Raw genomic sequence first — 22,008 nt, 5'->3', positions numbered from 1 at the left:
CAGGGTTCAGGCAGCTAATTAGTGGAGCCATGCCTGCACGGCTCCACTCATTAGGTGGGTGACCCTTCATTCTCTCATGTGCGGCTGCCCAGGTGAGCACCTGAGAGGGAACTACCCATGGACCACCAGAATGGAGCTTGCGGACCACTGGTGGTCCACAGACCACAGTTTGAGAACCTCTGCACTAGAGGGTTGCAATGGCCTCACAGAAGCCCTGTCAGAATGGTGACAGGAAAGCTACATGATGGTCTTTATGCTGAAGAAAGAGAGTTGTGTGGTACGTGGCCAACACACCACCTGCTGCTGCACCCTTACAAGGCCCGGGAGTGCCACAGACAGGGATGAAACAGCTGCATGTGACTTAAGCAGTTTGACTTTCATTGTGAATTTCCCATGCAGATAGAAATAGAAGAGAAGCCAAGTCCTCAGCTGTAGCACGAACATTTCCTGGGGCATGGCTCAGAGCATAAAGGTCAGATGCTCCACTTTGCTGAGAGGACAGTTTGTCTTCAGCCACCGTATTGTGGCGGCCACTCAGACATACTTTCTACTGAGGCATAGATGGCACAAATTAATACACAGCACTGGCCTAGAACAGTTCTCCTTCGTTAGATAAATTACAGTGGCTGCCTCTGGAGAGGTCAAAGGACCCCCTGGCAGGTTAAAGAGGAGGATAGATGGGACTCAGCAGTGTGTACAATTTGCATCAACAGGGACCAGTGTGTTACTGAAGATGCTGCTTTCCCACGTTCCAGGCCAATGAAAGCTGAATTCCTCAGAGAAGCAGGTGGCTGCTATTCCCCCCACACACTGACAGGTGCGCCTCCTCCCCAGAGGGGCCACAATAACCCAGAAGGAGATTAAGGACTTAAAGGCTTGGACACAGAGTTTAAAAATGGGGAACTTTAAACATGGTCCTTTGCCAGGTTTCCCAATGCAACTAATTGGTAAATCCCCTTCTTACTCCTCTAACAGTGTCTCATCCCACCTAAGCAAGTAAAGGGAGCTCACTCACTGCTCCTTTTATTGAGGAACAGCTGCTAAAGGAAGAGTACAGCTTTTCAGAGAGACCATTTGAGCTTCAGGCTACTATGGGGATCCAGTGAAGAGAGGTACCACAGACCTAGGGAATGGCACAGCTGGGAGGGGGGAAAAGGAGAATCCTAGGGGCATTAAAGGGTGCAACATAAGCACAACACTCTTCACTTAGCAGAGATTTTAATATTTTTTATTTGATACGGGCCTAGAGAAGAGGAACAGAAAACAAGGGGGAGGTTGGATCCTTCTTCAAATGCCACTCTCTGTACACAGAGGCAATGCACCTGTCTGAAGTTGTTTTTTGCATCCTCCCCATTTGCTTGGAGCACAGCCCTGACTTTCACTGGTCCATCAAAAATCTGTTGACTTGTGTTAGGTAGTCCGGTTTCAAGTAATCCCCCAGCTCCCCCCTGCTGACCCACACGTAGTCTTCTTTCCTCTCTGCCTGGGGCAGATCACCGCTCTGGAGGAGAGCTTTGAAGAAGAATATTTTGGCCCCCACACTGCCCTCTGTCCTGAGGGCCCTGGGGAACTTGTACTTATAAAGCCCACATGGTGCATTCCCTAGGAATTTGGCCTGGATGCAATTTCCTGTGAGGTCCAAGGGTGTCCAGAGGGGAAAGAAAACAAAGCAAGAGATCAGGTCACACAATGACAGCAGCTGCCGCATCTTAGGGGTAACAGTGGGACAGTAAAGGACTCGTCATGCTTAGTTTTGGTTCAATTCTGTTATCTCTTTCTAGCAAGAACACCCCCTCCCACAGGTCCACACTGTGCCATACCTCCCTCTTAGGGACCCTTTTTGGAGTCTCAATAACCCCACGCAAGGACTGGCCAGAGGTAGTGTGGTCCAGGGGATCATAAAATGCCCCCTCTCTTTGTCAGGCTAACTGTGCGGCTTCCACAGTGCTCCCCTGCTGGGAAGCAAGAAGAGACCTGGCTGAGGATAGGCTTTACGTGCCAAGAAAGGCTGCTAATGGGCTGTGTGTGTGATGGAGACAGAAGCCCTTTCCCCGACAACAGGGTAAGTCTACACTTACGGTGGTGTGCAGAGTACAGACACCGCACACACACACACCCCCCCTTGCAGGGGTATAAATGACAGGGTAGATGGTGAGGCATGGCTTTGATGAGTGGAGTGCCCTACATGCCTGAACTCCCGGTTACGCACCCCACACAGGCTCTCTACATACTAAGCAGCACCTCCCCTGTCTATGCTGCTATTTTTTTTTTAAAAAGCAGTTGCAGTGTCCCTCTGCATCTCCACTGCCGACGTCTCTCTCTGTGGTGCCTCTACTGCAGTGATAAGTGTGGACGCAGCCTGCCTTTCACTGCTGCTGCATGTGTGGTACCTGTACTCTACATGCCGCTTTAAGTGTAGACATAGCTTGGGGCACCTAGTGCCCCCAGTCGAGAGCCTATACACTAGTAGCTGAGCTGGAATGTAGAGCAACTCTCCCTGCAATGGGCAATACCCCTGGGCTTCTAAGCAACTTTACCCAGACACAACTCTCCTCAGAAACCCCACTGGGTTCAACCCACCCCATCTGCTACTACATGCCCTTTCTCTGGCCAATCCTAATGGAGTATAATGGGGCTCTACTAGTATGAGCTGATAATATCCCAGTAATGACACAAGAGAAAGAAATGAGGACAGAAAGGGGTGGCAGCAGCTGCACAGCAGATGACTTACCCGAGAGAGTAGCCAAAGCTCGCTCTGCAGTGCTTCGCAACGTCTCTCCAGCCTGCCACTCTGCTTGAGGAAGGAGCCACAACTCTTGGTTGCCAACTTTCTCTTTGACCAGAAGCATCAGGTTCCGATCCAGCTTCCTGTTCAAAGATGTCCGGTCATTGTGTTTATCAGCATCTGCCAAGAGAGAACAGATTCCAGAGACAGATAGGCTCCAAGTGGGATGGGGTCATCCAGTACCTAGCTCATCAGAGCCCACGCCTTCCTGTCTCTCAGACCCCTGACAACAAGGACACATGGAACAATTCCGAGTGATGCTTCTAGGTACAAATGCTCTCATCAGCTCTAGGAACTTTCTCCAGGGGTTGTCCAAGACTGTGGAATAAATTCCCCCAAGAAATAAGAAACATCACAAACCTCACTACTTTCCACTCCAAGTGCAAGGCACATTTCTTGGATATTGATTTTTCTAACATACACCCACAGTAATAGGTATATTTAATTAATAAATAATAATAAATAATAATAATAATAAAAAAACCTACCAAAACAAGACATCTCCCCAATATGCAGTGGCAGTCAAAAACAGTGTGTTAGGAACCATTAGGAAAGAGATAGATAAAACAGAAAATATCATAATGCCACTATATAAACCCATGGCACATCTAGACCTTGAATATTCCATTCAGTTCTAGTCACCCCACCACAAAAAAGATATATTAGAAATGGAAAAGGTATAGAGAAGAGCAACAAAAGTGATTAGGGATATGGTAGCTTCCATACAAGCAGAAATTAAAAAGACTGGGACTGTTCATCTTAGAAAAGAGACAGCTAAGGGGGGATATGATAGAGGGTTATAAAATCATGAATGGTGTAGAGAAAGTGTATAAGGAAGTGTTATTTACCCCTTCACATAACACAAGGACTAGGGGTCACCGGACAAAATTAATAGGCAGCAGGTTTTGTTTTTGTTGTTTTTTAAAATCAAAGAAAGGAAGCACTTCTTCACACAATGCACAGTCAACCTATGGAACTCATTGCCATGAGATGTTGTGAAGGCCAAAAGTATAATGGGGTTAAAAAAAAATTAGGTAAATTCATGAAGGATAGGACCATCTTGGCAAATAGCCATTGATGGACAGGGACGCAAATCCATGCCCCGGGTGCCCCTAAACCTCCAGCTGCACGAAACTGGGACTACCCAAAAGGGTATAGAACACTCAGAATTGCACTGTTCTGTTCATTCCCTCTGAAGCATCTGGCACCGGCGACTGTCAGAAGACAGGATAATGGATTAGAACCACCATTGTTCTGACCCAGTATGGCCATTCTTATGTTCTCAAGACACTCCACTACACATGCTTCTCCCACTGGGTAGATGATATGAATATGATAGAAGTTAGTCGTGTTACTTAATGCAATTCTGGAAGGCACTCAGATACTATGGTGACGAGCAAAGTATAAGAACCTACATACAACAGAATAGGTGCCACCTGGGGATCTGGACAGAATCCATTGATTTTCAGTCATGTTTCATAAAGGTGAAAGCAGGACTGCACTTTAGATGCTCTTCTTTTTAAAAAAGACCATTTAAAGCAAGTAGTTTAAGTCTCTAGTTCAACTTAGTACCTAATAACTAATAGTCAATGATTATGCAGGACCTACATAAAAACAACACTAGTATTGTGTGCTCTTGTGAACTACAACTGGGAGTCAGGCTGGTCATGGTTTTTCTGATAAGGACAGAATAACTAGCCTCCATACTTTATCCTCTCTCAAAGGTTCTATGAGAAAAGGAACAGAACACAGCTCTTTTCACAGACCAGATAACTCCTCCTATAATAGCTGAAAGGAGTCATGGGAGTCCCATGGAAGCTCCCTCCTCCTGAAGGCTCAGCACCCTGCCTCACCTCCACTCCACTATACCAAAGTCAACCACGTTCAGATAGACCAGAGAGGCCCCATCCCTCTCCTGCTCAGCTGAGAGAACTTGGATCAGAACCTGTTATTCGTGGGCCAGCTTTGAACCGTTGGAATTTCTGTTCCCAGGCATCCTCCAGGTCTTGGGCCAACACAATAGCTTGCCCAGAGTCCGCTTCCTCATCCTGTATATTGTCTTTCATCTTCTGCAGCTGCTCCTCTTCTGCCAAGCAACGGATCTCATGGTCTGAAAAGTTGCTTTTCTCCACCTCTATCTGGAAAGAACACCATAGAGAATTGTCAAGTATCAGGAGCCCCACTATGAGTCACAGTTACTAGCGCTGTTATCCAAGGTCACACGTAGAGAATAAAGCAATTTTTTATTGCCACAAACAGAGCTTGCGTTTATTTCTTTGTGCTGGACAATAACGTCTCTGCCCAGAACATAATATGCTCTACCCCAGGAGGTTAAAGTTACACTGTGCAGAGATCACATCTAATATTGACGACATAAGGAGATGCTAGCCCACTGTAAATACAGTTGTGTACTCACTACAAAAAATATGTTAGCACAATATTGTAGTCTGGAATCTAAATACACATAAATCAGGAAATCCAAAAATTGAGGGTTTTCACAGTAACATAGCCTCCATGTGACGTATAGCGGATATCCCCTTTGAGAACTACAGCCAGGCACTGGAGTCATTACTGCCTCAGAAGGGAGTGTTCTCTTCCCAACAAGTCACCCCCACCACTTGTGGGATCCCAGCTCCCACTAGCGCAGCCGGGGACATAGCGTTCATGACTCAAAGGACATGCCTAGTGCGCCATCCACACCCCACACCATCCATACACTAGAACGCTACTCATGGAAGCGGAGTCACAGGGCTTAGAGCAAGAAGGGGACACGCTGATTGAGCATCACAGCCCATGAAACCTCACCCAGCAACTCCTGCATCAAAGTGCTGAAACTCCTGGGGCACAGCCTGTGTCTTGCCCCAGTACAGTTACAAAGGGGCATTTTAACCTGGGTTTTAACTTTGTGCTTTACAAACTATTTGCATTTTAGACAGGGGACTTTTCCAGGTGGGTCCCAGCCCAGAGGCACAACAAACTGCTTTTCCTCAGGTCTGATACGCCTGAGCTTGACAAAGGGGAGGCAGCAGTCTCCTCCTGGGGAAACACAGCATGTGGCCTACACAGATCTGGACCAGCTCCAGTGCCGGGGGCGGGAGCGGCTCCGGCTCCAGCCCCATCCCCAGGTACGCCGGGGGGTTTTCCTGCTCCCCGCCCCAGGAGGGTCGCCTTCCCCCAAACCCACTACCTGGTGCACCAGCTGCACCATCTCCTCCTGCTCCGGGCTCAGGGCCTGCGTGATGCTCGGCGGCCTCTGCAGACACAGCGCACCCACGAGCCGCCACCGGGGCGCGGCCGAGGCGGCCAGCCAGCGAGGGCCAAGCGCCCACCGCCATGGCACCGCGGCACCGCACAGTGCCCGCTGCATGGGGGCCGCCATCTTTTGTCCCCGAGACCACAATGCACCGCGCCACAGGGCCATCCGGGCGCCGCCATCTTTCCTCCCATAGGCCACAATGCACGACGCTGACCTTTCCCCTCTTCTGTCGGGTTGGGCCCTTGGCTCCTCGCTCTGGGGCCGGTCGGACGGCAGCGGGGAAGGGCCATGACCCGGGTGCCGGTGGTTGCCTGGCAGCGGTTCTTAGGGGCCGGACTGGGGTAACTGGAGCGGGGGCCGGCCAGGGCCTGTGGGGGAGCGGAGCGGGCGGCCGGGGAGTTGCGGGGGTGAAGGGGGGAGCGAGCGGCCCGGGCATTGGGCGTGAAGGGGGGAGCGGGCGGCCAGGGCCTGGGGAGTGGGGGGCGGAGCGGGCGGGCGGCCGGCAGGGCGTTGGGGTCCCAGCGCTGGGCTGACCGCAGCGCCCTGGGGGTGGTTTACAGACTGCAGCCGCCCTTCGCGTTGGGCTGCATGGTGGGTTCAGGCTGCCCCTGCCCCAAGCAGTGACTCCGCCAAAGGGGCTCCTTCGCAGTTCTCATCTTTCCTGATTCCGGAGCCAGATGGCGCAGAGCGCAAATGAAAACATTTGTTCTGCCCCCCCCCAGCCCTGCGGACTCGGGCTAGCCTCCCTCTGGCTGGGTATGGTCACCGGTAATAAAGGTTCTGTTCCCCGGGGATACCTGTGCAATCACACCGTCTTCATGTTCTGCTCCTGTATACAGGCTTTGGGCCCTGTCATTGCAACTCCGTTCACCCTTGTGTAGACGAAGCATGAGGTGCAATAGACAGAAACCGGTTCACTTTCCAACTAATGAAACATAGCCACTGAAGTCAGCAATTCTGATTGATACACACGGGGAAGGTCTCTGCTGGGTAGGAAGAGATTGTTTTGGGTAGAACTAGCTCAATTATCAAAGCTACATATGTTTAACAAGCACCCTCCTTCCCAACTCCACCTGTAATAAGATCATACTGTGTGTTGTTGCTGCTGTTTCCATGTCAACAGATCAACTTGTGCAGAATCTAAGACCAATAGAGAAATCCAGGGCTTGAGGTTGAGGCTCTTAGGGTATAGCATAGGCTTGGCAGGAAATGATTGGGCAAGACTACTGTTTTATTGATGAACAGTCTTATTTTCAAACGTGCTCCCAGTTAAGTCTCTCTTCAGAATGGATGTTGTCTAATTTTGTTTGTATTTTGACAGAAACGTAAAATCCCCTCCTCTGTCCCACTAAAAGGATTATAACAAAATACCTTTCAGTGCTCATTTCAGTGTTTGTTTGCTTTTGCTCCTCCCTAGCTCCTGGCCAGTGAATTTAGCCTAGTCCCTTTCCATTTCTGTTTCTTGTGCACTGCCAGCATGCTGTCTGAGTTTATTTTTATTGTGAAAACAGTCCTCAGTTTTGCCCAACTGTTTGTTTTTATAAAAAACTGGAATGTGGACACCTGACAATGTCCCTTTGAAAAAGTGATGTTCCTGGGGTGGTTACTACTTGATTCCTCAAGGTGACTGGGGAACCGTGAGGGTGATGTTGACTGCTTGAGATAGTCCTGCAGTTAGCAAATAGCTTTGGTTGTTTCCTATGCGAAAATATACTATGGGAGGTCTTATGTGAGGTGGCAAAAGATAATGTAAAAGACTATTGTGTGGCTGTGAAATCCTAATCTATTTCTCCCACTTCTTTCACTTAGTGGTTACAATGTTGCATTGTGTCGTGACATACACACAGGTTTCCAGAGGTTGCAGGAACAAATGGAGAATACCAGTGTTGCACCTGAGGTGATAGCAAACCAAAGCAAGAGTGACTTCAGGTGAGGCATCCTGTATGGCTCCAAACCAAGCTGTGGTGTAAAGTCTCTTCATCTGTCTCCCATCAGGGGGGTAAATCACCTCAAGCATCTTTCAGGAAAGTAAGGGAAACAAGTGATGTGAAACAATCGCAAACACAGTTTATATAAGAAGTTCTGAGCTTCGTTTGGCAGCATTTAATCCACATTTTTCCCAAATTCCAAGACTGTATTAAAAATTACCATCGCGTGATATTGCAAGTATTTGATTCCTCTTATTTTACTTTTCAGCCTTTTCCCCCCAGTACCAGGACAAGGAAGTTCCTTAACTTGGGGTGGAAAGAAATATGAAGATATCCCAATAGCTCACATCAAAGCTACGTACAACAAGTAAGACACAAACTTCTTGGTATACAGGTCCCATGTAAAAGGGCCTGCAGCAGTACCGCTTTATGCTGAGAACACCCAAGCTAAGCAACTGGGCCCTGATCTTGGCTAGATGGGAGGTCTCTATGGAAAAGGCTGGGAAGTAGTGTTGGAAGTAGTGACTCAGGAGACGGCACTCTTTCTTATGAGTCAGTACTGAAGCAATAGTTCAGTGCAGTGCTGGAGGTGCCAACTGTAATGGGAAATGTAAGACCAAGGCCATTAACACATAGTGCCTTTCACAAGAGTAAAGCTGTTGATCGCATGTTTTGACCAAATTCAGGTATGGGTAATTACATCTTGTCCCCCCTATATTCCACAGGAAGTTTTAACAGGATACAGGAATCTGATCATTTCCTGTCTTACATTGTTGCAATATTGCTGTTCAGCTGTTGAACAGCTGCCGTGTTGTTCACCAGAGGTGGTTGCATTTCAGTGGTGTCCCCCAATGAAACATAATTTATAATTCTGTGAAGGTCTCTGAAGCTTAACAAAGGTGTTCTGTACATTTTAAAATAAGCAGAGGTGGTGAATCATACGCAGTGGGAAAGTGGGTCTGGAAATTTGAGCAATTTCTGGCAGGTGTATATTACCCCAAAAGACAGTACTCTCTCATTCTGCCACTCTAGTATCACCCTTAAGACAAACCAGGGCTGCTGCAGAGCCTTCTATTGTTGCCTAGAGCAGTGGCTTTCAACCTTTCCAAACTACTGTACCCTTTTCAGGAGTTTGATTTGTCTTGCATACCTGCAAGATTCTCCTTGCTTAAAAACTACTTGCTCACACACTCAGGCATAAAAATACAAAAGCGTCCCAGTACATTATTACTGAAAAATTGCTAACTTTCTCATTTTTACCATATAATTATAAAATAAATCAATGAGAATATAAATATTGTACTTACATTTCAATGTATAGTCTATAGACCAGTATAAACGAGTCATTGTCTGTTTAAAATTGTAGTTTGTACTGACTTCGCTAGCCTTTATATAGTCTGTTGTAAAACTAGGCAAATATCTAGATGAGTTGATGTACCCCCTGGAAGACCTCTGCGTATCCCTGGTTGAGAACCACTGGCCTAGAGTGCAGTAGTGTAGAGGTATTGGGTGGGGCCTTCTGGGTGGCCTTGAAGATAATCAGAGCAAGAAAAGATTGGAGAATTACTTTCTTATGGCTTCCTACCCCCCTTTTTCTCATCCCCAGCACCCACATCCATGTCATCAGTCCTGAGAACCTGCCATTTGCCCATACGTCCTGTGGCACAGAAGGATTCAGAAATGCCAAGAAGGCCACTGCCATTGCAGCACAGACTGCAGGCATTGCTGCAGCAGCGGTGAGTCTGGCCTGGTCACTCTGCTTGTTGAGGCTAATCTTGCTGAGTTCAGAGGAGGTGTGCTAGTAGTGGAGTGATTGCCAACAGAATGCATTTGTGGATGGGCTCTGAAGTTCTGCTTCCTTCTCCCATTTCTGTCTTCTGTTGGAGGAGAGAAGTAGAGTCCGCCAGTTCCTGTGTGTCTGAGCAGTACACCCCATTTACACATTGCTGCCCTTGTTTCGTTTGAGTGGGGGGCCATGATGAGCATCTCAGCCTGGATAAACTGTATGTGAAATGGGAGCTTTAAATGAAAATGTGGTGGCTTTAGTGGCCTGTAATGGAGAAATGTAAGTTACTTCCTATCCTTTTTTGGCTCCAGTTTGGACAGTGTTGTAGTTTAAACCATTGGTCTAAATGTTAAGCAGCACATTTCATTTGACTATTAAGCCCAGATGGAAACAGGTTACTCAGCTGTGACTTTCCTTCCACATATCGATGCTGTCATAAGCAGTGTCACTCATTGGTAAAATGGCAGTTGCTGTTGTGAGAGACAGAGCTTCCATTTCAGTTATAAGCTTATCCAGGGTAAGAAATTCCTGTTACCTTGTGCAGAGTTGTGGCCCTGCCTTGAGAGTAGCTTTTGCTCAGATGGTCTCACTTGAAACATGGACCATTTATTTTCAAAAGCCAAATAAGGGGAAATGAAATCTAGGCACAAACCGAGCAGGTGTGAGGGGCAGGAAGGAATTGCTGTGTTTAGAATTATTCCATGAGCAGCACCGCATAGTTGGCCCGGTGAAGTCTCAGCTGTAAGCTACTGTTGGAGGCAGAATATCACACCAAAGATCTGAGCCATTCTGGTAACCCTTCGTTCCTAAAAGAGCATGGTCAGACTTTGAGAATATGACACAGTTGCACTTTCAGTTATCAGTTTCACACAAGAGTTTAATATCTGGTCCTGTGGATCTAGTGTAAGTATTTCTAAAAGAACCAAATTTTGTGTGTGATGTGTGGGGGAAGATGAGACTGCTTGTGTCCCAGACTCCAGCACTGCAGAATGGGGCGCAGTGAGAATGAAAACCTAAAGTATCCCCATTCTGAACTGGATAGAACTCACTCTAGTTAACCCTTTAACCTCTAGAGTTTTTCTTTCCTATTGTGGGAAGAACAACATGTTGCGATTGGTTTAGATGAATAAGAACCATTTCCAGCACTAATCTTATGCATCGGGGACTGATTCTTAGAATACAGGTGCAGTGCTGTACTGTTACCCCTCACAAACAGCCAGTGTCAGAAATTAGCCTCTATCCCTGTAATCCTGGGGCCTGGTCTGTACTGGGAGCAAACATTGGCATAGTTCTCAAGTGTGAAAAATCTACACCCAAGAGATGTAGCTATGCCATTGGAACTCCCGATGTAAATGGTGCTAGTTAGGGTGATCAGACAGCAAATGTGAAAAATCGGGACAGGAGGTGGGGGGTAATAGGAGCCTATATCAGAAAAAGACCCAAAAATCAGGACTGTCCCTATAAAATCTGGACATCTGGTCACCCTAGTGCTAGTTCACAGAAGAATTCTTCTGTCAATCCAGTTTCTGCCTCTCAGGGAGGTAGATTATCTACACCAATGGGAGAACCCCATCAGTCTACACTAGGAAATTAAGTCAGTATAACTCTGTTGCTAAGGGGTGTGAAAAATCCACACCCCGAACAATGCAGTTAAACCAACCTAACCTGAGTAGGTGGAGTACCTACACCAATGGGAGAAGCCCTCCGGTCGGCGTAGGTAGTGTTTTAACTGAAGTGCTTCAGTGCAGCTGCAGTATTTTAAGTGTAGACAAGCCCTGAAACTCTGCGGCTGTAGCATTTTAAAGTGTAAACATATCCCCAGACAATTTTTAACATGCACTATCAGGGAGGGTTAGAGATCTCCACTAGATGGTAGTGCTGCGCCACATTAGGAGAAACCGGTAAGGTTTGTTGATTTGAAGTTCTTTTAGGCCCTCCCTAATTTGGTCACCTACTAGCCTTAAAAGGACACAACATCTGCTGCCTCAACTCATGACCCAAGACAGCTTCCCTTCTCAGCTCCCCTTTCCTCTTTGTACATAATGTTGTGTTAAATCTGTCCCTGGCCACGCATTTCCTATCTTTCCCCAAATCCCTGGCTTAATCCAGATGATCTCCATGTTTATCTCCCAGGAACCATTCTTGATTCCATTTTCCTTTCTATCTGAAGAAGCTTGTGAGAGTGGATGAAAGGGATTAATCCAGAGAGATACCTTTTGACCTGCCTGCCTTTCATCACTAAAAGCTCTTTTTTCCTCACAGAAAGCCTGCGGGAAGGGTGTGTCCCATGTGCGAGTGGTGGTGAAAGGTCTGGGCCCTGGGCGTATGGTAAGTGCCTAAGATTCCTCTTCACTGGCATGAGCCCTCACCTATTTGTTCCTTTCTCTGAGGGCTGCAGGGTTTTTTATTCAGGCCTACAGAATTATGTTGCCTGTTAACCTGCTTTTCTGAAACTGATATGAAGGACAGAGGTGCTGGAGGGAATTTACTGTTTTGTCACCCCAAAGCATTAATCACAAAAAGAAAAGAAAAAATGTCCTCCTGGTGAGATCCTAGAATAATTTTGTATAAGGGCCTGAGTGAAAGCCAAATTGTTTACGTCACTTCAAACTAGAGTAGCAAAACAATGGAGAATACATTGGAAGAAACAATCCTGCCCTAGCCAGGAGGAATGGACCATCTGGGACCAAACAGGGCTTCCTGATAGTTAAGACTATTCCAAAGAGATTGCCCTGTTCCAGATTGCCTCCTCAAAGATACCTTTCACTTTTCTGCCAGTCTGTCCTGATTGTGTAATAGTGCAGCATGCAGTCTAATGTCCATTCTCTTGCTCTTTCAGTCTGCCATCAAGGGGTTGACCATGGGGGGTTTGGAGGTCATCTCCATCACAGACAATACCCCAATTCCACACAACGGCTGCCGTCCTCGGAAGGCACGAAGACTTTGAGAGGGGAGTGGAAGGGAGACACCATGTACAGTATCAGCTTGGTGCCCTGTGAACTAGTTTTGAATTTTGTCTTTGATGGATCTTGGCAGGACATGTTCCTTGGAAGCCTTTCCTAGGAGAAACTTAGAGAATGGACACAACCCTGGTCTTTAGCTTAGTGGTTGAAGCGAGCCTGTATTTACTTTCTGAGTAGGAAGCATTGTCTGTAAAGTTAATAAATAAAATGTTTTAGTCTTTGTGATGGCCATGTCTACTTGGAAGCATTTTGGATTATTCTCTCAACTGCTGTTTTCCTCCTGTCACTGCTATATGTGGCTCTTGACAAATCCAGGTGCTGCTACTCTTGTCATTAGGAAGGGACCCTCTTGCAATGAATGGCAGATTTTTCTCATCTCCCTTTTATCCAAACACAGAGATTTGGAAGCTGGAAGTGGAGAACCTCTTCTCTCCATCTAGCTTACAAAGCGTGGTGTTCCCACCAGAGCCCAGTACTGCTATGTGAGAGGGGTGCAGAACAGCCAGCTCCTCTAGCTGCGCTGAGTGGAGGAGTCTGAAGTCATTGCTGCTGTAGGTTTGTTTTGTTGCTTCATTTTGCCTTTGCTGCAGTTGGCTTATTGGTGGTATTTACTAATAGAAAACCCCAGTTCTACTGAAGCAGGAATCTTGCCAGCTTTGATCTACGGCATCATTGCTGTGACTGTGCCAACTCCATCCATAGCTAGCACTGTGAAATGCACATACAGTCGCTGGTACATTTTTCCCACCTATTTCTGCATGCAGTATTTTCAGTCCTCTCTCATGCCAACTGCACCTGCTGTGCCAGGGTTCAAAGGGAGAGGGTAAGTAGGGGATTAGGAGGCCTGAGGAACAACCAAATGCTGCCCAAGAAATTTAAAATGCTAGGTCAGGCCAATGCTGCCCTTGGCTAGAGGCAGGACCTATCTGCCTGGAATGTACCTGCTATTTGCTGCCACCTATTTCAGCTCCACCTAAGGAGAGTCTCGTAGGCTAAAACAATGAGGAGTCTTCCACTCCATGCATCTGATGAAGTGGGTTTTAGCCCACGAAAGCTTATGCCCAAATAAATGTGTTAGTCTCTAAGGTGCCACAAAGATTCCTCATTGTTTTTGCTGATACAGACTAACACGGCTACCACTCTGAAACCTGTCGTAGGCTATGGGCACTCGGGAGTGTGAAAGAGAGGTGGTAACTCTAGCAACTGAGGAAGGTGTCTCTTCCTGGCTGAGGGAAGTTTGCTCCAGGAGGAGACCAAGAGGAACAGAAAGAAGCATTGGTTACATATCCCAAACACTGGGCAAGTACTTCTCCTCTATCAGGGATGTTAATGAGCACAGATTCTCCTTTGGTCTATCTGCCAGGTCTAGCACAAATGCAGGCTTCTCTGTTCCATTATTTCTCTTTTCTTTTGCTTCCTCTTTAGTTTCTCAAACAGTGTAATTAGCTATTCTCTTCCCCTTTAAAGAGAGAGGGTGCCATAGCAACACAGCAATGTTTAACTCATTCATGGCTTTGTGAGATGTGCAGAAAGCTAATGAAATCAGGCTGTTTAGAGGAGCCTACCCAGCTAAATTTAACCAATGACAAAACAAGGCTTGAATGACTCCTCCTACCTCATTCCAGCTCTGTGTATGTGAATTTGAGCAGAGGGGAAGTTGTTTTAAAGTAGGGGGAAGTCCCTTTACAATTCACAAGACTGCAGGATGGGGAAGAGAAGCTTTTTCCTGTAGCAGGGTCCCCACTGATTTGATTTAATCACTCAAAAAGTTAAGAGAGCTTTCCCCCAACCCCAGGAAAGGGGTTTCTGGGCTTCTGCTGACTTCCAAACACTGTCCAGGAGGAGATGCTGGGTCAGTTGTAGACCCTACAGAAAAATATTAACCACATGCTTCATTAATGGCCAGGGAGAGTGTACATGGAGATGTGGGTAAAGCTTGATCATCTTTAGTGCTGGGTTCAGCAAGTAGTCGTGTGTATCCCACACATACTTAACAAGTAGCAGTATCCCAGAATATGTGTATTCACTATCCAGCAAAAAAAATGGCATAGTTCTAAACAGGTGCATGTCTGAGCATTGCTGAACAGACACAGACTTTTATGAAGATGATAATATATGTTTTCTGGAGCAATCTAAATATTCACTCTTGAATACAAGTAGCTTATGTGCTGCTCAATCCAATGGTACTGTGAGCACCAGTGGGGCAGCAAGAAGTGCTTCTAAGTGTAAATGGTACAAGGGAGTGAAAAAATAAGTGCTGTGGGGAGGTCTTGTTTTTTTTGAGTCACACGCTCATCACCTATACCCTCTGTAGGTCCAGGCCAAATCTAGAGTAAAGCTTGGCCTTTCCCACTCTCTTAGCAATTATGAAGACGGGGCTTTTAACACTGTTGGTTCCTCAGCATTTGTAAAAGACACATGAAGCCAACAAACTCTTTGCACTGTATGTGCAGTAAAGAGGTTTCTCATCTCTTCTCTGCTGTTCTGTCTCGCCCCATTGCCTATCTCTGTCTTTTCCTATCCTATATTGATGTTTGCCTAGCTCTCTCTTAGAATCCCTGTGTACCTGGCCAGAAGTACCTGGCATTACCTTTCCATCTGTTCATTAGCTGGCCATATAGAACATCTTGACATGTTTGTTTCTCTTCCAGTCCCCCAGCTCAGCATAATCTTCATGGGCTTGCAAACACAATGTGTCAACTACAGAGCTTGTTGTGAATTCAAATCCACCACATCCACCTCCTTTCTCTCTTTGACTTCACTGCTGAAAAATGGACAATCTGAGCCCAGGCCAATCACTCATAAAGTGTGAGTGGAAGAGCATGGGAGCCTTGACTCTGCTGCAGCTTTAACCCTCTTTGTTCTGCAAAGCTTAGGCCCGTGCTGCAACTTTTAGCCTTGGGGAAGAGCAGAACTGCCTCCAAACTGGACTCTTACACCCCTTGTGTGGGACAGTTACCTTCACACACTGTGCTGCAGATGAAAATCTGCTGCAGATCTTTTAGTGCCGTGTGCTCAGTTGTGCTTTTTGGGTACGAATGGACCTCAACAGCACTTAATTACAGGATTTCTTTACAGTTCCATTTCAACCGTTAATTAAAACCCGATTTGAGTCAGCCACCAGGATTTACAAGTTTTAATTGCTTTCCCTGGTGCTTGGGTGATGTACAGTTCCATGCTGGCTTGCTTAGCTGCTGTTCCTCCCTGCGCAGCACCATTTGGTCCTAGTAATTTTGTTCTGGTCAGACTCTTCAGCCCCTGTTTGACTTCTCTCCTCTCAGGAGTTCTCTGTTTGCCCTGGCACTCACTTGGCATAGGGAGGCTTCTCGCTTCCTTGCTTTGATAACTCTCTGCCTACCATTGTAGCTTCCACTTCATGACTCAAGGCTGCAGTCCTTTCTTGCAAAAAAAAAAAAAAGTGATGATTGTGGCACTCCTGCTTCGGGCCCCCTTGCTATAGCCCAGTGCCAAGGGCATTCAGCTTGAAGGTGGGAGACATGAGTTCATGCTTCTGAATCAGGTAGAATGGGGATTTGAACCCAGGGCTCCCACATAAGCGGTGAGTGCCCTAATCCCTGGGCTATAGAACAAAAAGGGGCACCATCACCTTTTTTGATGTAAAAGCACACTTAGTGGATCAGGCAAGACAGGAACAGGGAAATGACTAGCTTGTCAATCCCACTTGGGCTCAGTGTGAGCCTGGCATGAAGCAGCTCGGTAATGTCAAGTATGAGACCGCTTTCTGCATGCTCGCTAGCAGGAATTTAGGTTGGACCCAGGTGCCAAAGTCTTCCTTGTGCATCTGTGCTTGGTGCTTTGAACAAAAGCCACAAAAACTCATCCCTCACAGTGCACTGCTATACGTGGGGGAACCCCCTTCCTAGTCCCTGCACCAAGCAGTTTCCACCCTGGAGCTGGAGCAGTGGTCATCCTTGTTTGCTCAACCAGTGATTCACTATTTCCTTTGTAGCTGAGCTGTAAATGGTTGTTGGTGACAAGTCCGGTGCCCAATTCCTTTGCATGTTTCAGTTGAACCATTAATCCATTAACCAAGTGCAAGTGAGGAGGAGAAGAGGGCAGAGCTTCCAGTGCCAATAAACTGCAGTAGCTGGGGTGGTTTACTTCAGCCCAATGTGTGCCTGTGGTAGGGCTTTGCCTTAGTTTTCCCTCACTGCCCCTAGGGGGAAATGTTTGTAACCAGAAATCATCCTCAGGAGCACTGCAGTGGAATTACACTCCCTTACATTGACAAAGTGGTAGTGGGCCAAAATCATGCTCAGTTATAGAGGGTAAATCAAATTAACTCCATGATTGGACATTCCTAACTACGAAGCCTTATGAACTCCCCTAAAGGGTGGAGGGGATCCAACTGAGGTCATGATTCTGCTCTTCCTGTGCACTGAGACTTTGGCATAAATAGAGGTATTCTCCAGTCTGCAAAACAAATCATTGATACCAACCCAGCTCAAGCCTCTTTACCTTGGCCATCTCTCTTCCTTTCCTAGTTACCTCTCCAGGTTCTTAGCATGCAACCTCTCAGGCCAAATTAGGTCAAGGGTCTTCAGATTGTTTTCTTGCTTTCATAATGCTCTCCACTCCCCAGGAAGAGGCTCAGGCATTAATTGGCACTCAACAGCAGTGAGTGCTTGGAGGTTTTGCTTTTCAGCTAGCTAATGGCATCCAAGTTCCTGAGATAATGGTGGGGGTAGGCAGCACATTTCACTTGGGGAGGGGGTACCAGGAGAAGTAGGCAGACAGTGGCTATTTTCCTTTTCCTTTTGCTGATCAAGCTCCTGCTGGGCAGCTAAACAACAGCTGGTGAGAAAACTGAGCACCAGTGTAGGAGGAAGCATTGTGTTCTCAGCCTTCCTGTAAAAGCAGTAGCAAAGCTCTCCTGTCCCACTGACCCACCCCCCTCCCTTTTGTTTCTCAGATGCTCATGATCCTTCCCTCACTGGGCCCCACATCTGCTGAGTGCTGGAGAGTCTACATGGGCTCCTCTCTGAACTGAAATCTTGCACCAGCTGGAAAGCCCCAGTAACTCTTCCCCTATGCCCAAGCCAAGTGAGGCTGTTCCTGGGAGTAGCTAATGTAGTCAGTTTAGAGCTACTGTTCTAGAGGAAGTAGGCAGAGCAAACACATGGGGCAGGGGACTGAATGCTAAGCAAAGATGAAGGGAATGAAACAGGAACAGCTCAAGAAGAGAGAAGTCTTGGATCAAAGTACAGAAACTGGTTGGTTATATTCTGCCATAATTATCCAAATCTTCTCCCGTGCTGAGCCTCCAGCTCAGTCTAGAGACATCCGTGTTACCAAAAGCGTCTGGCAGTATGAACAGGGACCACTGCAGCAGTAACTGTATTCTAAGGACTTACAGCTAGCTATTCAAGGAGGACTTGTGGCACCTTAGAGACTAATTAATTTATTTGAGCATGTAAATTCATTTGAGTCATTCAGTCTGACTGAATGCATCCGATGAAGTGAGCTGTAGCTCATGAAAGCTTATGCTCAAATAAATTAGTTAGTCTCTAAGGTGCCACAAGTCCTCCTTTTCTTTTTGCAGATACAGACTAACACGGCTGCTACTCTGACAGCTATTCACATGACTCATTCCCCTTCCCTAGCAGGGAAGAACCCTGCTTTCCCAAATCTCATCCTCTCCCAATACCCAAAAAAGCAGCTGAGTTTCCATGTATCCCTGACATTTGCATGAAGTGACATGGGGAGTATTCACTTAGCTGCCTTTAGTACTGGCCTGACAATCCCCTTGGGAATTGACTCCCAACTTGCTCCTCTTTAGTAAATTTTAATTTCTCTATGTGGAAATGACACCCCTCAAAAAACTTTCCTTTCCCTCCCGCTCTGGTTCTGAAATGCTCCATGGGTCTGGCCATAGGAAAGCTCCAAGGGTATGTCCATGAGGCTCTCTCTGCTATGCACAGATCCCTTCTTTAGAGCTAGGTAAAATCAGAGCAAGTTTAGGACCTGCAATATCTCACCAGTTAGGATTCTGATTGGCAAAGCCAAAGTGACAAACAGGAATGGCCTGGGTTCATGTTCTATATTTGTCCAAAACCATTTGGATAACAGTTTCACTACTGGTCCATTTTAATCACGCGTCCTTGTTTCCTCCACTAACTACCATGTCCAAGAACAGGCTGCATTTCCTACAGCAGACTGGACTCAGCGTCGCATAAGAAAAACAGAGCTGAGCAAGAGCCACGCTCACAGCTCTCCTAATCGGTCCCTCTGGCAGGTCACAGGCTGAAGTGTTGAAAGATTATTCTAATCTCTTCCCATCCCTGCCTTGAGGCAAGCAACTTTCTCCAGTAATTGTCAGGAATAGCCCTCATGCCACCCATTGCACAGACCTGGACTCTAGCCTTCATTTGCTCCTGCAGGGTCCATCACAGAAGCAGATGACGGATTAACTGAGCAGTCAGGACCACACTCTGCCCAAAAAAGTCTAGAAAACAAGAGTCAGACTAACCTCCAGTGTCATCCCCCAATGCATTTCTCCTTATTCCAGGGAGGAAGGGGGAATAACAGGTGCAGCTTCTCTCCCTACTCCTCCCTCCAACAGTCTTTGTTGCACCCAACATGCATCAAAATGCTTCATCATTGTGCATGTTGGTAAAGAGTCTGTTTAATGCCAACAATGAGAGCCACGCTGATATTGTCCATTTACCCACTGAACCGTAGCCAGCTGGACAGCTGCAAACAAAGCTCCCTTCCCAATGGGCCTGACCAGCAGCAGCCAGTCCATCTTTTCCCTCTGCTGAGATTGCCACCCTGTGTGCTGGTGTTTGGTGTGTTACAGGCACCTCTGCAGCAGGAAGTGAATATTGTCACGCTCAACTCATTCCTCAGATGTCAATGAAGGACCACTGGAGGGTAGCGATAAGCACAGCTGGGTTTAAACAGGCCCTGTAGAAGAGAAATGCTTCCAGCACCCTGCTTCTGGGCCAGCCAGGCCCTCATATAGATGCCTCTTTAACTTCAAACCTATTTTGGAAGGAGCAGGTGCAGGCAGAATAGGGATTTTATTCTCCAAAATGTTGGGTGGGAAGAGCGGGGAGGGCTAGACAAGAGATTCACAGCAGTCAGTGTGGGTATACAGAATTGCAGCTTTAAAAGAAAATAGTCTCTTGGCCCTAGGCTATAGCTAGCTTTAAAAAGTACTTTCAGTCCTTCAGGTCAGTTTCACCTTTCCCTTAATCAGCACACGATGAGCCCAGAGAGACAACGAACTAGATGAGGGGTTGGAAAGCAGAGCTGTTTGCCTGCCAAGCGCTACTTTCCTTCTCCCTCCCAACAGGCACACATTTTAGCCAAAAAATGGAATTAATGCCCATGCCTGTCCCTTGCTTTTATCAGTGCTCTGCACGCACTGGCTGGGAGAGAGACAGTGCCCAGCTATCTCTACCAATAACAGCATGTCTAACCTGGTTGGACGCTGGACTCAGCCTCTAGCTAGAAAATGGAATAAGCAGCACTGAAAACCTCCCTCGGGGTAGGAAAGAAAATGAGAAAGAGGGACCAAGAGTGTGAGCATGGGGCCTACCCTGCAGGTGACACTAGCTACTAACCCCCTCGTAAAAAGTATTGGCATGAGCATAGTCCCAGTAGCAGTTCTTTGGCCATTGTGAACAGAGTTGTTGTAAGAGCCTGCTCCGGGGTTGTCTCCAGGGCTGGCAAGCACCATTCTCAGGAGATGTCCTTGCGCCGGTTGCTCTGAGTAGCAGGTTCATTCGACCCTGCTGTCATCTAGCTCAGGCTGCTGCATCCCACCCTGGGGAGGCTTAACGAGGACGGGGGCCTTGCCCAGACACTGGGCCAAAGGATGGGAAATGACCTCGGCCACGTGCAGAGTAGCTATGTGCGCTGCTGCATCCTCCCCCCCTGAGCAGGAGAGCCCAGGCTGTTTGCTGGCTGCTCTTTCTTCTCCAAGCGGCTGTTTTAACTGGGTTTTGTTGCCCTGAGCCGAGGACGTTGCCATGTTGATAGCTGCTTTTGCGGCCTGTCTCTTCTGGTTGTCATGGTTACAGTGATTAGTAAGAGCTCAATCCTGAGATGGGGGAGGGGGAAAAGCTGCATCTCCCCATGTGCTCTCCAAGGGCAGCAGGTACATCTAATCCCAGCATTGCTCCGGCTTACGCCTTTGACAAGCATCAAGGAGCTATCAAATGACCAGCTCCAAGACTGCGATAGTTGCTCGGAGAGGATGCAGTACTCAGCCAGCTACTCCTATTAACACTCTAAATCAAATCTGACCAGAACTGGCAGACAGGTGTCTCTGGAGATGGCTGGGTCACCTCCTCCCACCTTGTTATATTTGTTCAATTCCAGACCGGGTTCTCCCTTTCCCCTTGCCCATCATTCCTGCTTTCTTACTGGTGAGAAACCCACTACCTGCAGGGCAGCCTGGGTATAGCAGTATGTCTGCACATCTCTTGGACACCTTCTGGCCTGAGTGCAGCTGTTCACATGCCTCAAGCATACCACCAAACTCCACATGCCATCTGGCTGCAGGCTCACCTCCATACCACTCCTCCCAGACACAGGCTAGGAAAATGCAAGCAGCCATACCCATTGCTTTGAAGGACCTGATCATTCCTTCCTCACACATCCACACTGAAGCCAGGAAGTTTTATGTCATAAGGCATGGAGAATGGGGCTCAGAGTGAGTTAGGGTTTACTGTCTCCTATTTCTCCTTCGCCTTGTACTCAAGGCCTATAGCTGCCCCAGCGAGGCTGGGAGAAGAGAGATATGGCAGGTGAGAGGGGCAGGAGTCCCAAAGAGGAGCTTGCTCTGCAGGGTAGTCCCAACTTGGGAAGTCTGAAGGTGTGTGTCCAGGAGCAAAAGCCTGATGTGTCCTTCAGGCGAAAGCCAAACAGCGTGTGCCTGTGAAGGGCTCCGCTTCTTTGAGATTTCTCTCTCATAACCAGCAGCTGACACATAATGAAGGCATTTGGAGAGCTCCCGACTGAGGAACAGGGATAGTTGCTACTAAGTATGTGACTGGTTAAAAATTAACAGCTTCTGTTAAATTCAGTTGATCCTTGTAAATTAGCAATCCAACAAAGAGTATTCACTTCTAAGGCCAGTGACACCAAGCATCAGCCTCCAACCTGACAAGTCAGACTGCCCCACTAGGGTAGAGGCTGGGGATATTTAAGGTTTCCTTTAGCTCAGGGGTGGGCAAACTATGCCCTGGGGGCCGCATCTGGCCCTCTAGACATTTTAATCCAGCCCTCGAGTTCCCACTGGGGAGCGGGGTCTGGGGCTT

General features: G+C 47.4%; 2 protein-coding genes across 2 annotated transcripts; one reads left to right on the top strand and one right to left on the bottom strand.

Moving 5' to 3' along the window:
• Window positions 1–1,212: 1,212 nt before the first annotated feature.
• Window positions 1,213–6,221, bottom strand: MRPL46 (mitochondrial ribosomal protein L46). Its single transcript, XM_077828110.1, has 4 exons — window positions 5,973–6,221; window positions 4,731–4,923; window positions 2,732–2,905; window positions 1,213–1,629 (listed from the first exon to the last, which is right to left on the bottom strand). Exons 1-4 carry the CDS (start codon window positions 6,204–6,206, stop codon window positions 1,379–1,381), a joined length of 852 nt encoding a protein of 283 aa, XP_077684236.1. The 5' UTR covers window positions 6,207–6,221; the 3' UTR covers window positions 1,213–1,378.
• Window positions 6,222–6,223: 2 nt separating this feature from the next.
• MRPS11 (mitochondrial ribosomal protein S11) lies at window positions 6,224–12,945 on the top strand. Its single transcript, XM_077828111.1, has 6 exons — window positions 6,224–6,382; window positions 7,851–7,970; window positions 8,238–8,336; window positions 9,576–9,705; window positions 12,018–12,083; window positions 12,595–12,945. The coding sequence occupies exons 1-6, from the start codon at window positions 6,330–6,332 to the stop codon at window positions 12,700–12,702; spliced, it is 576 nt and encodes a 191-aa protein (XP_077684237.1). The 5' UTR covers window positions 6,224–6,329; the 3' UTR covers window positions 12,703–12,945.
• The last annotated feature ends 9,063 nt before the right edge of the window (window positions 12,946–22,008 follow it).

Source organism: Eretmochelys imbricata, chromosome 10 (assembly GCF_965152235.1).
Source record: "Eretmochelys imbricata isolate rEreImb1 chromosome 10, rEreImb1.hap1, whole genome shotgun sequence".
Lineage (NCBI taxonomy): Eukaryota > Metazoa > Chordata > Testudines > Cheloniidae > Eretmochelys > Eretmochelys imbricata.
Note: the sequence above shows the minus strand (reverse complement) of the source record. Positions and strands in the feature narration are given on the sequence as shown.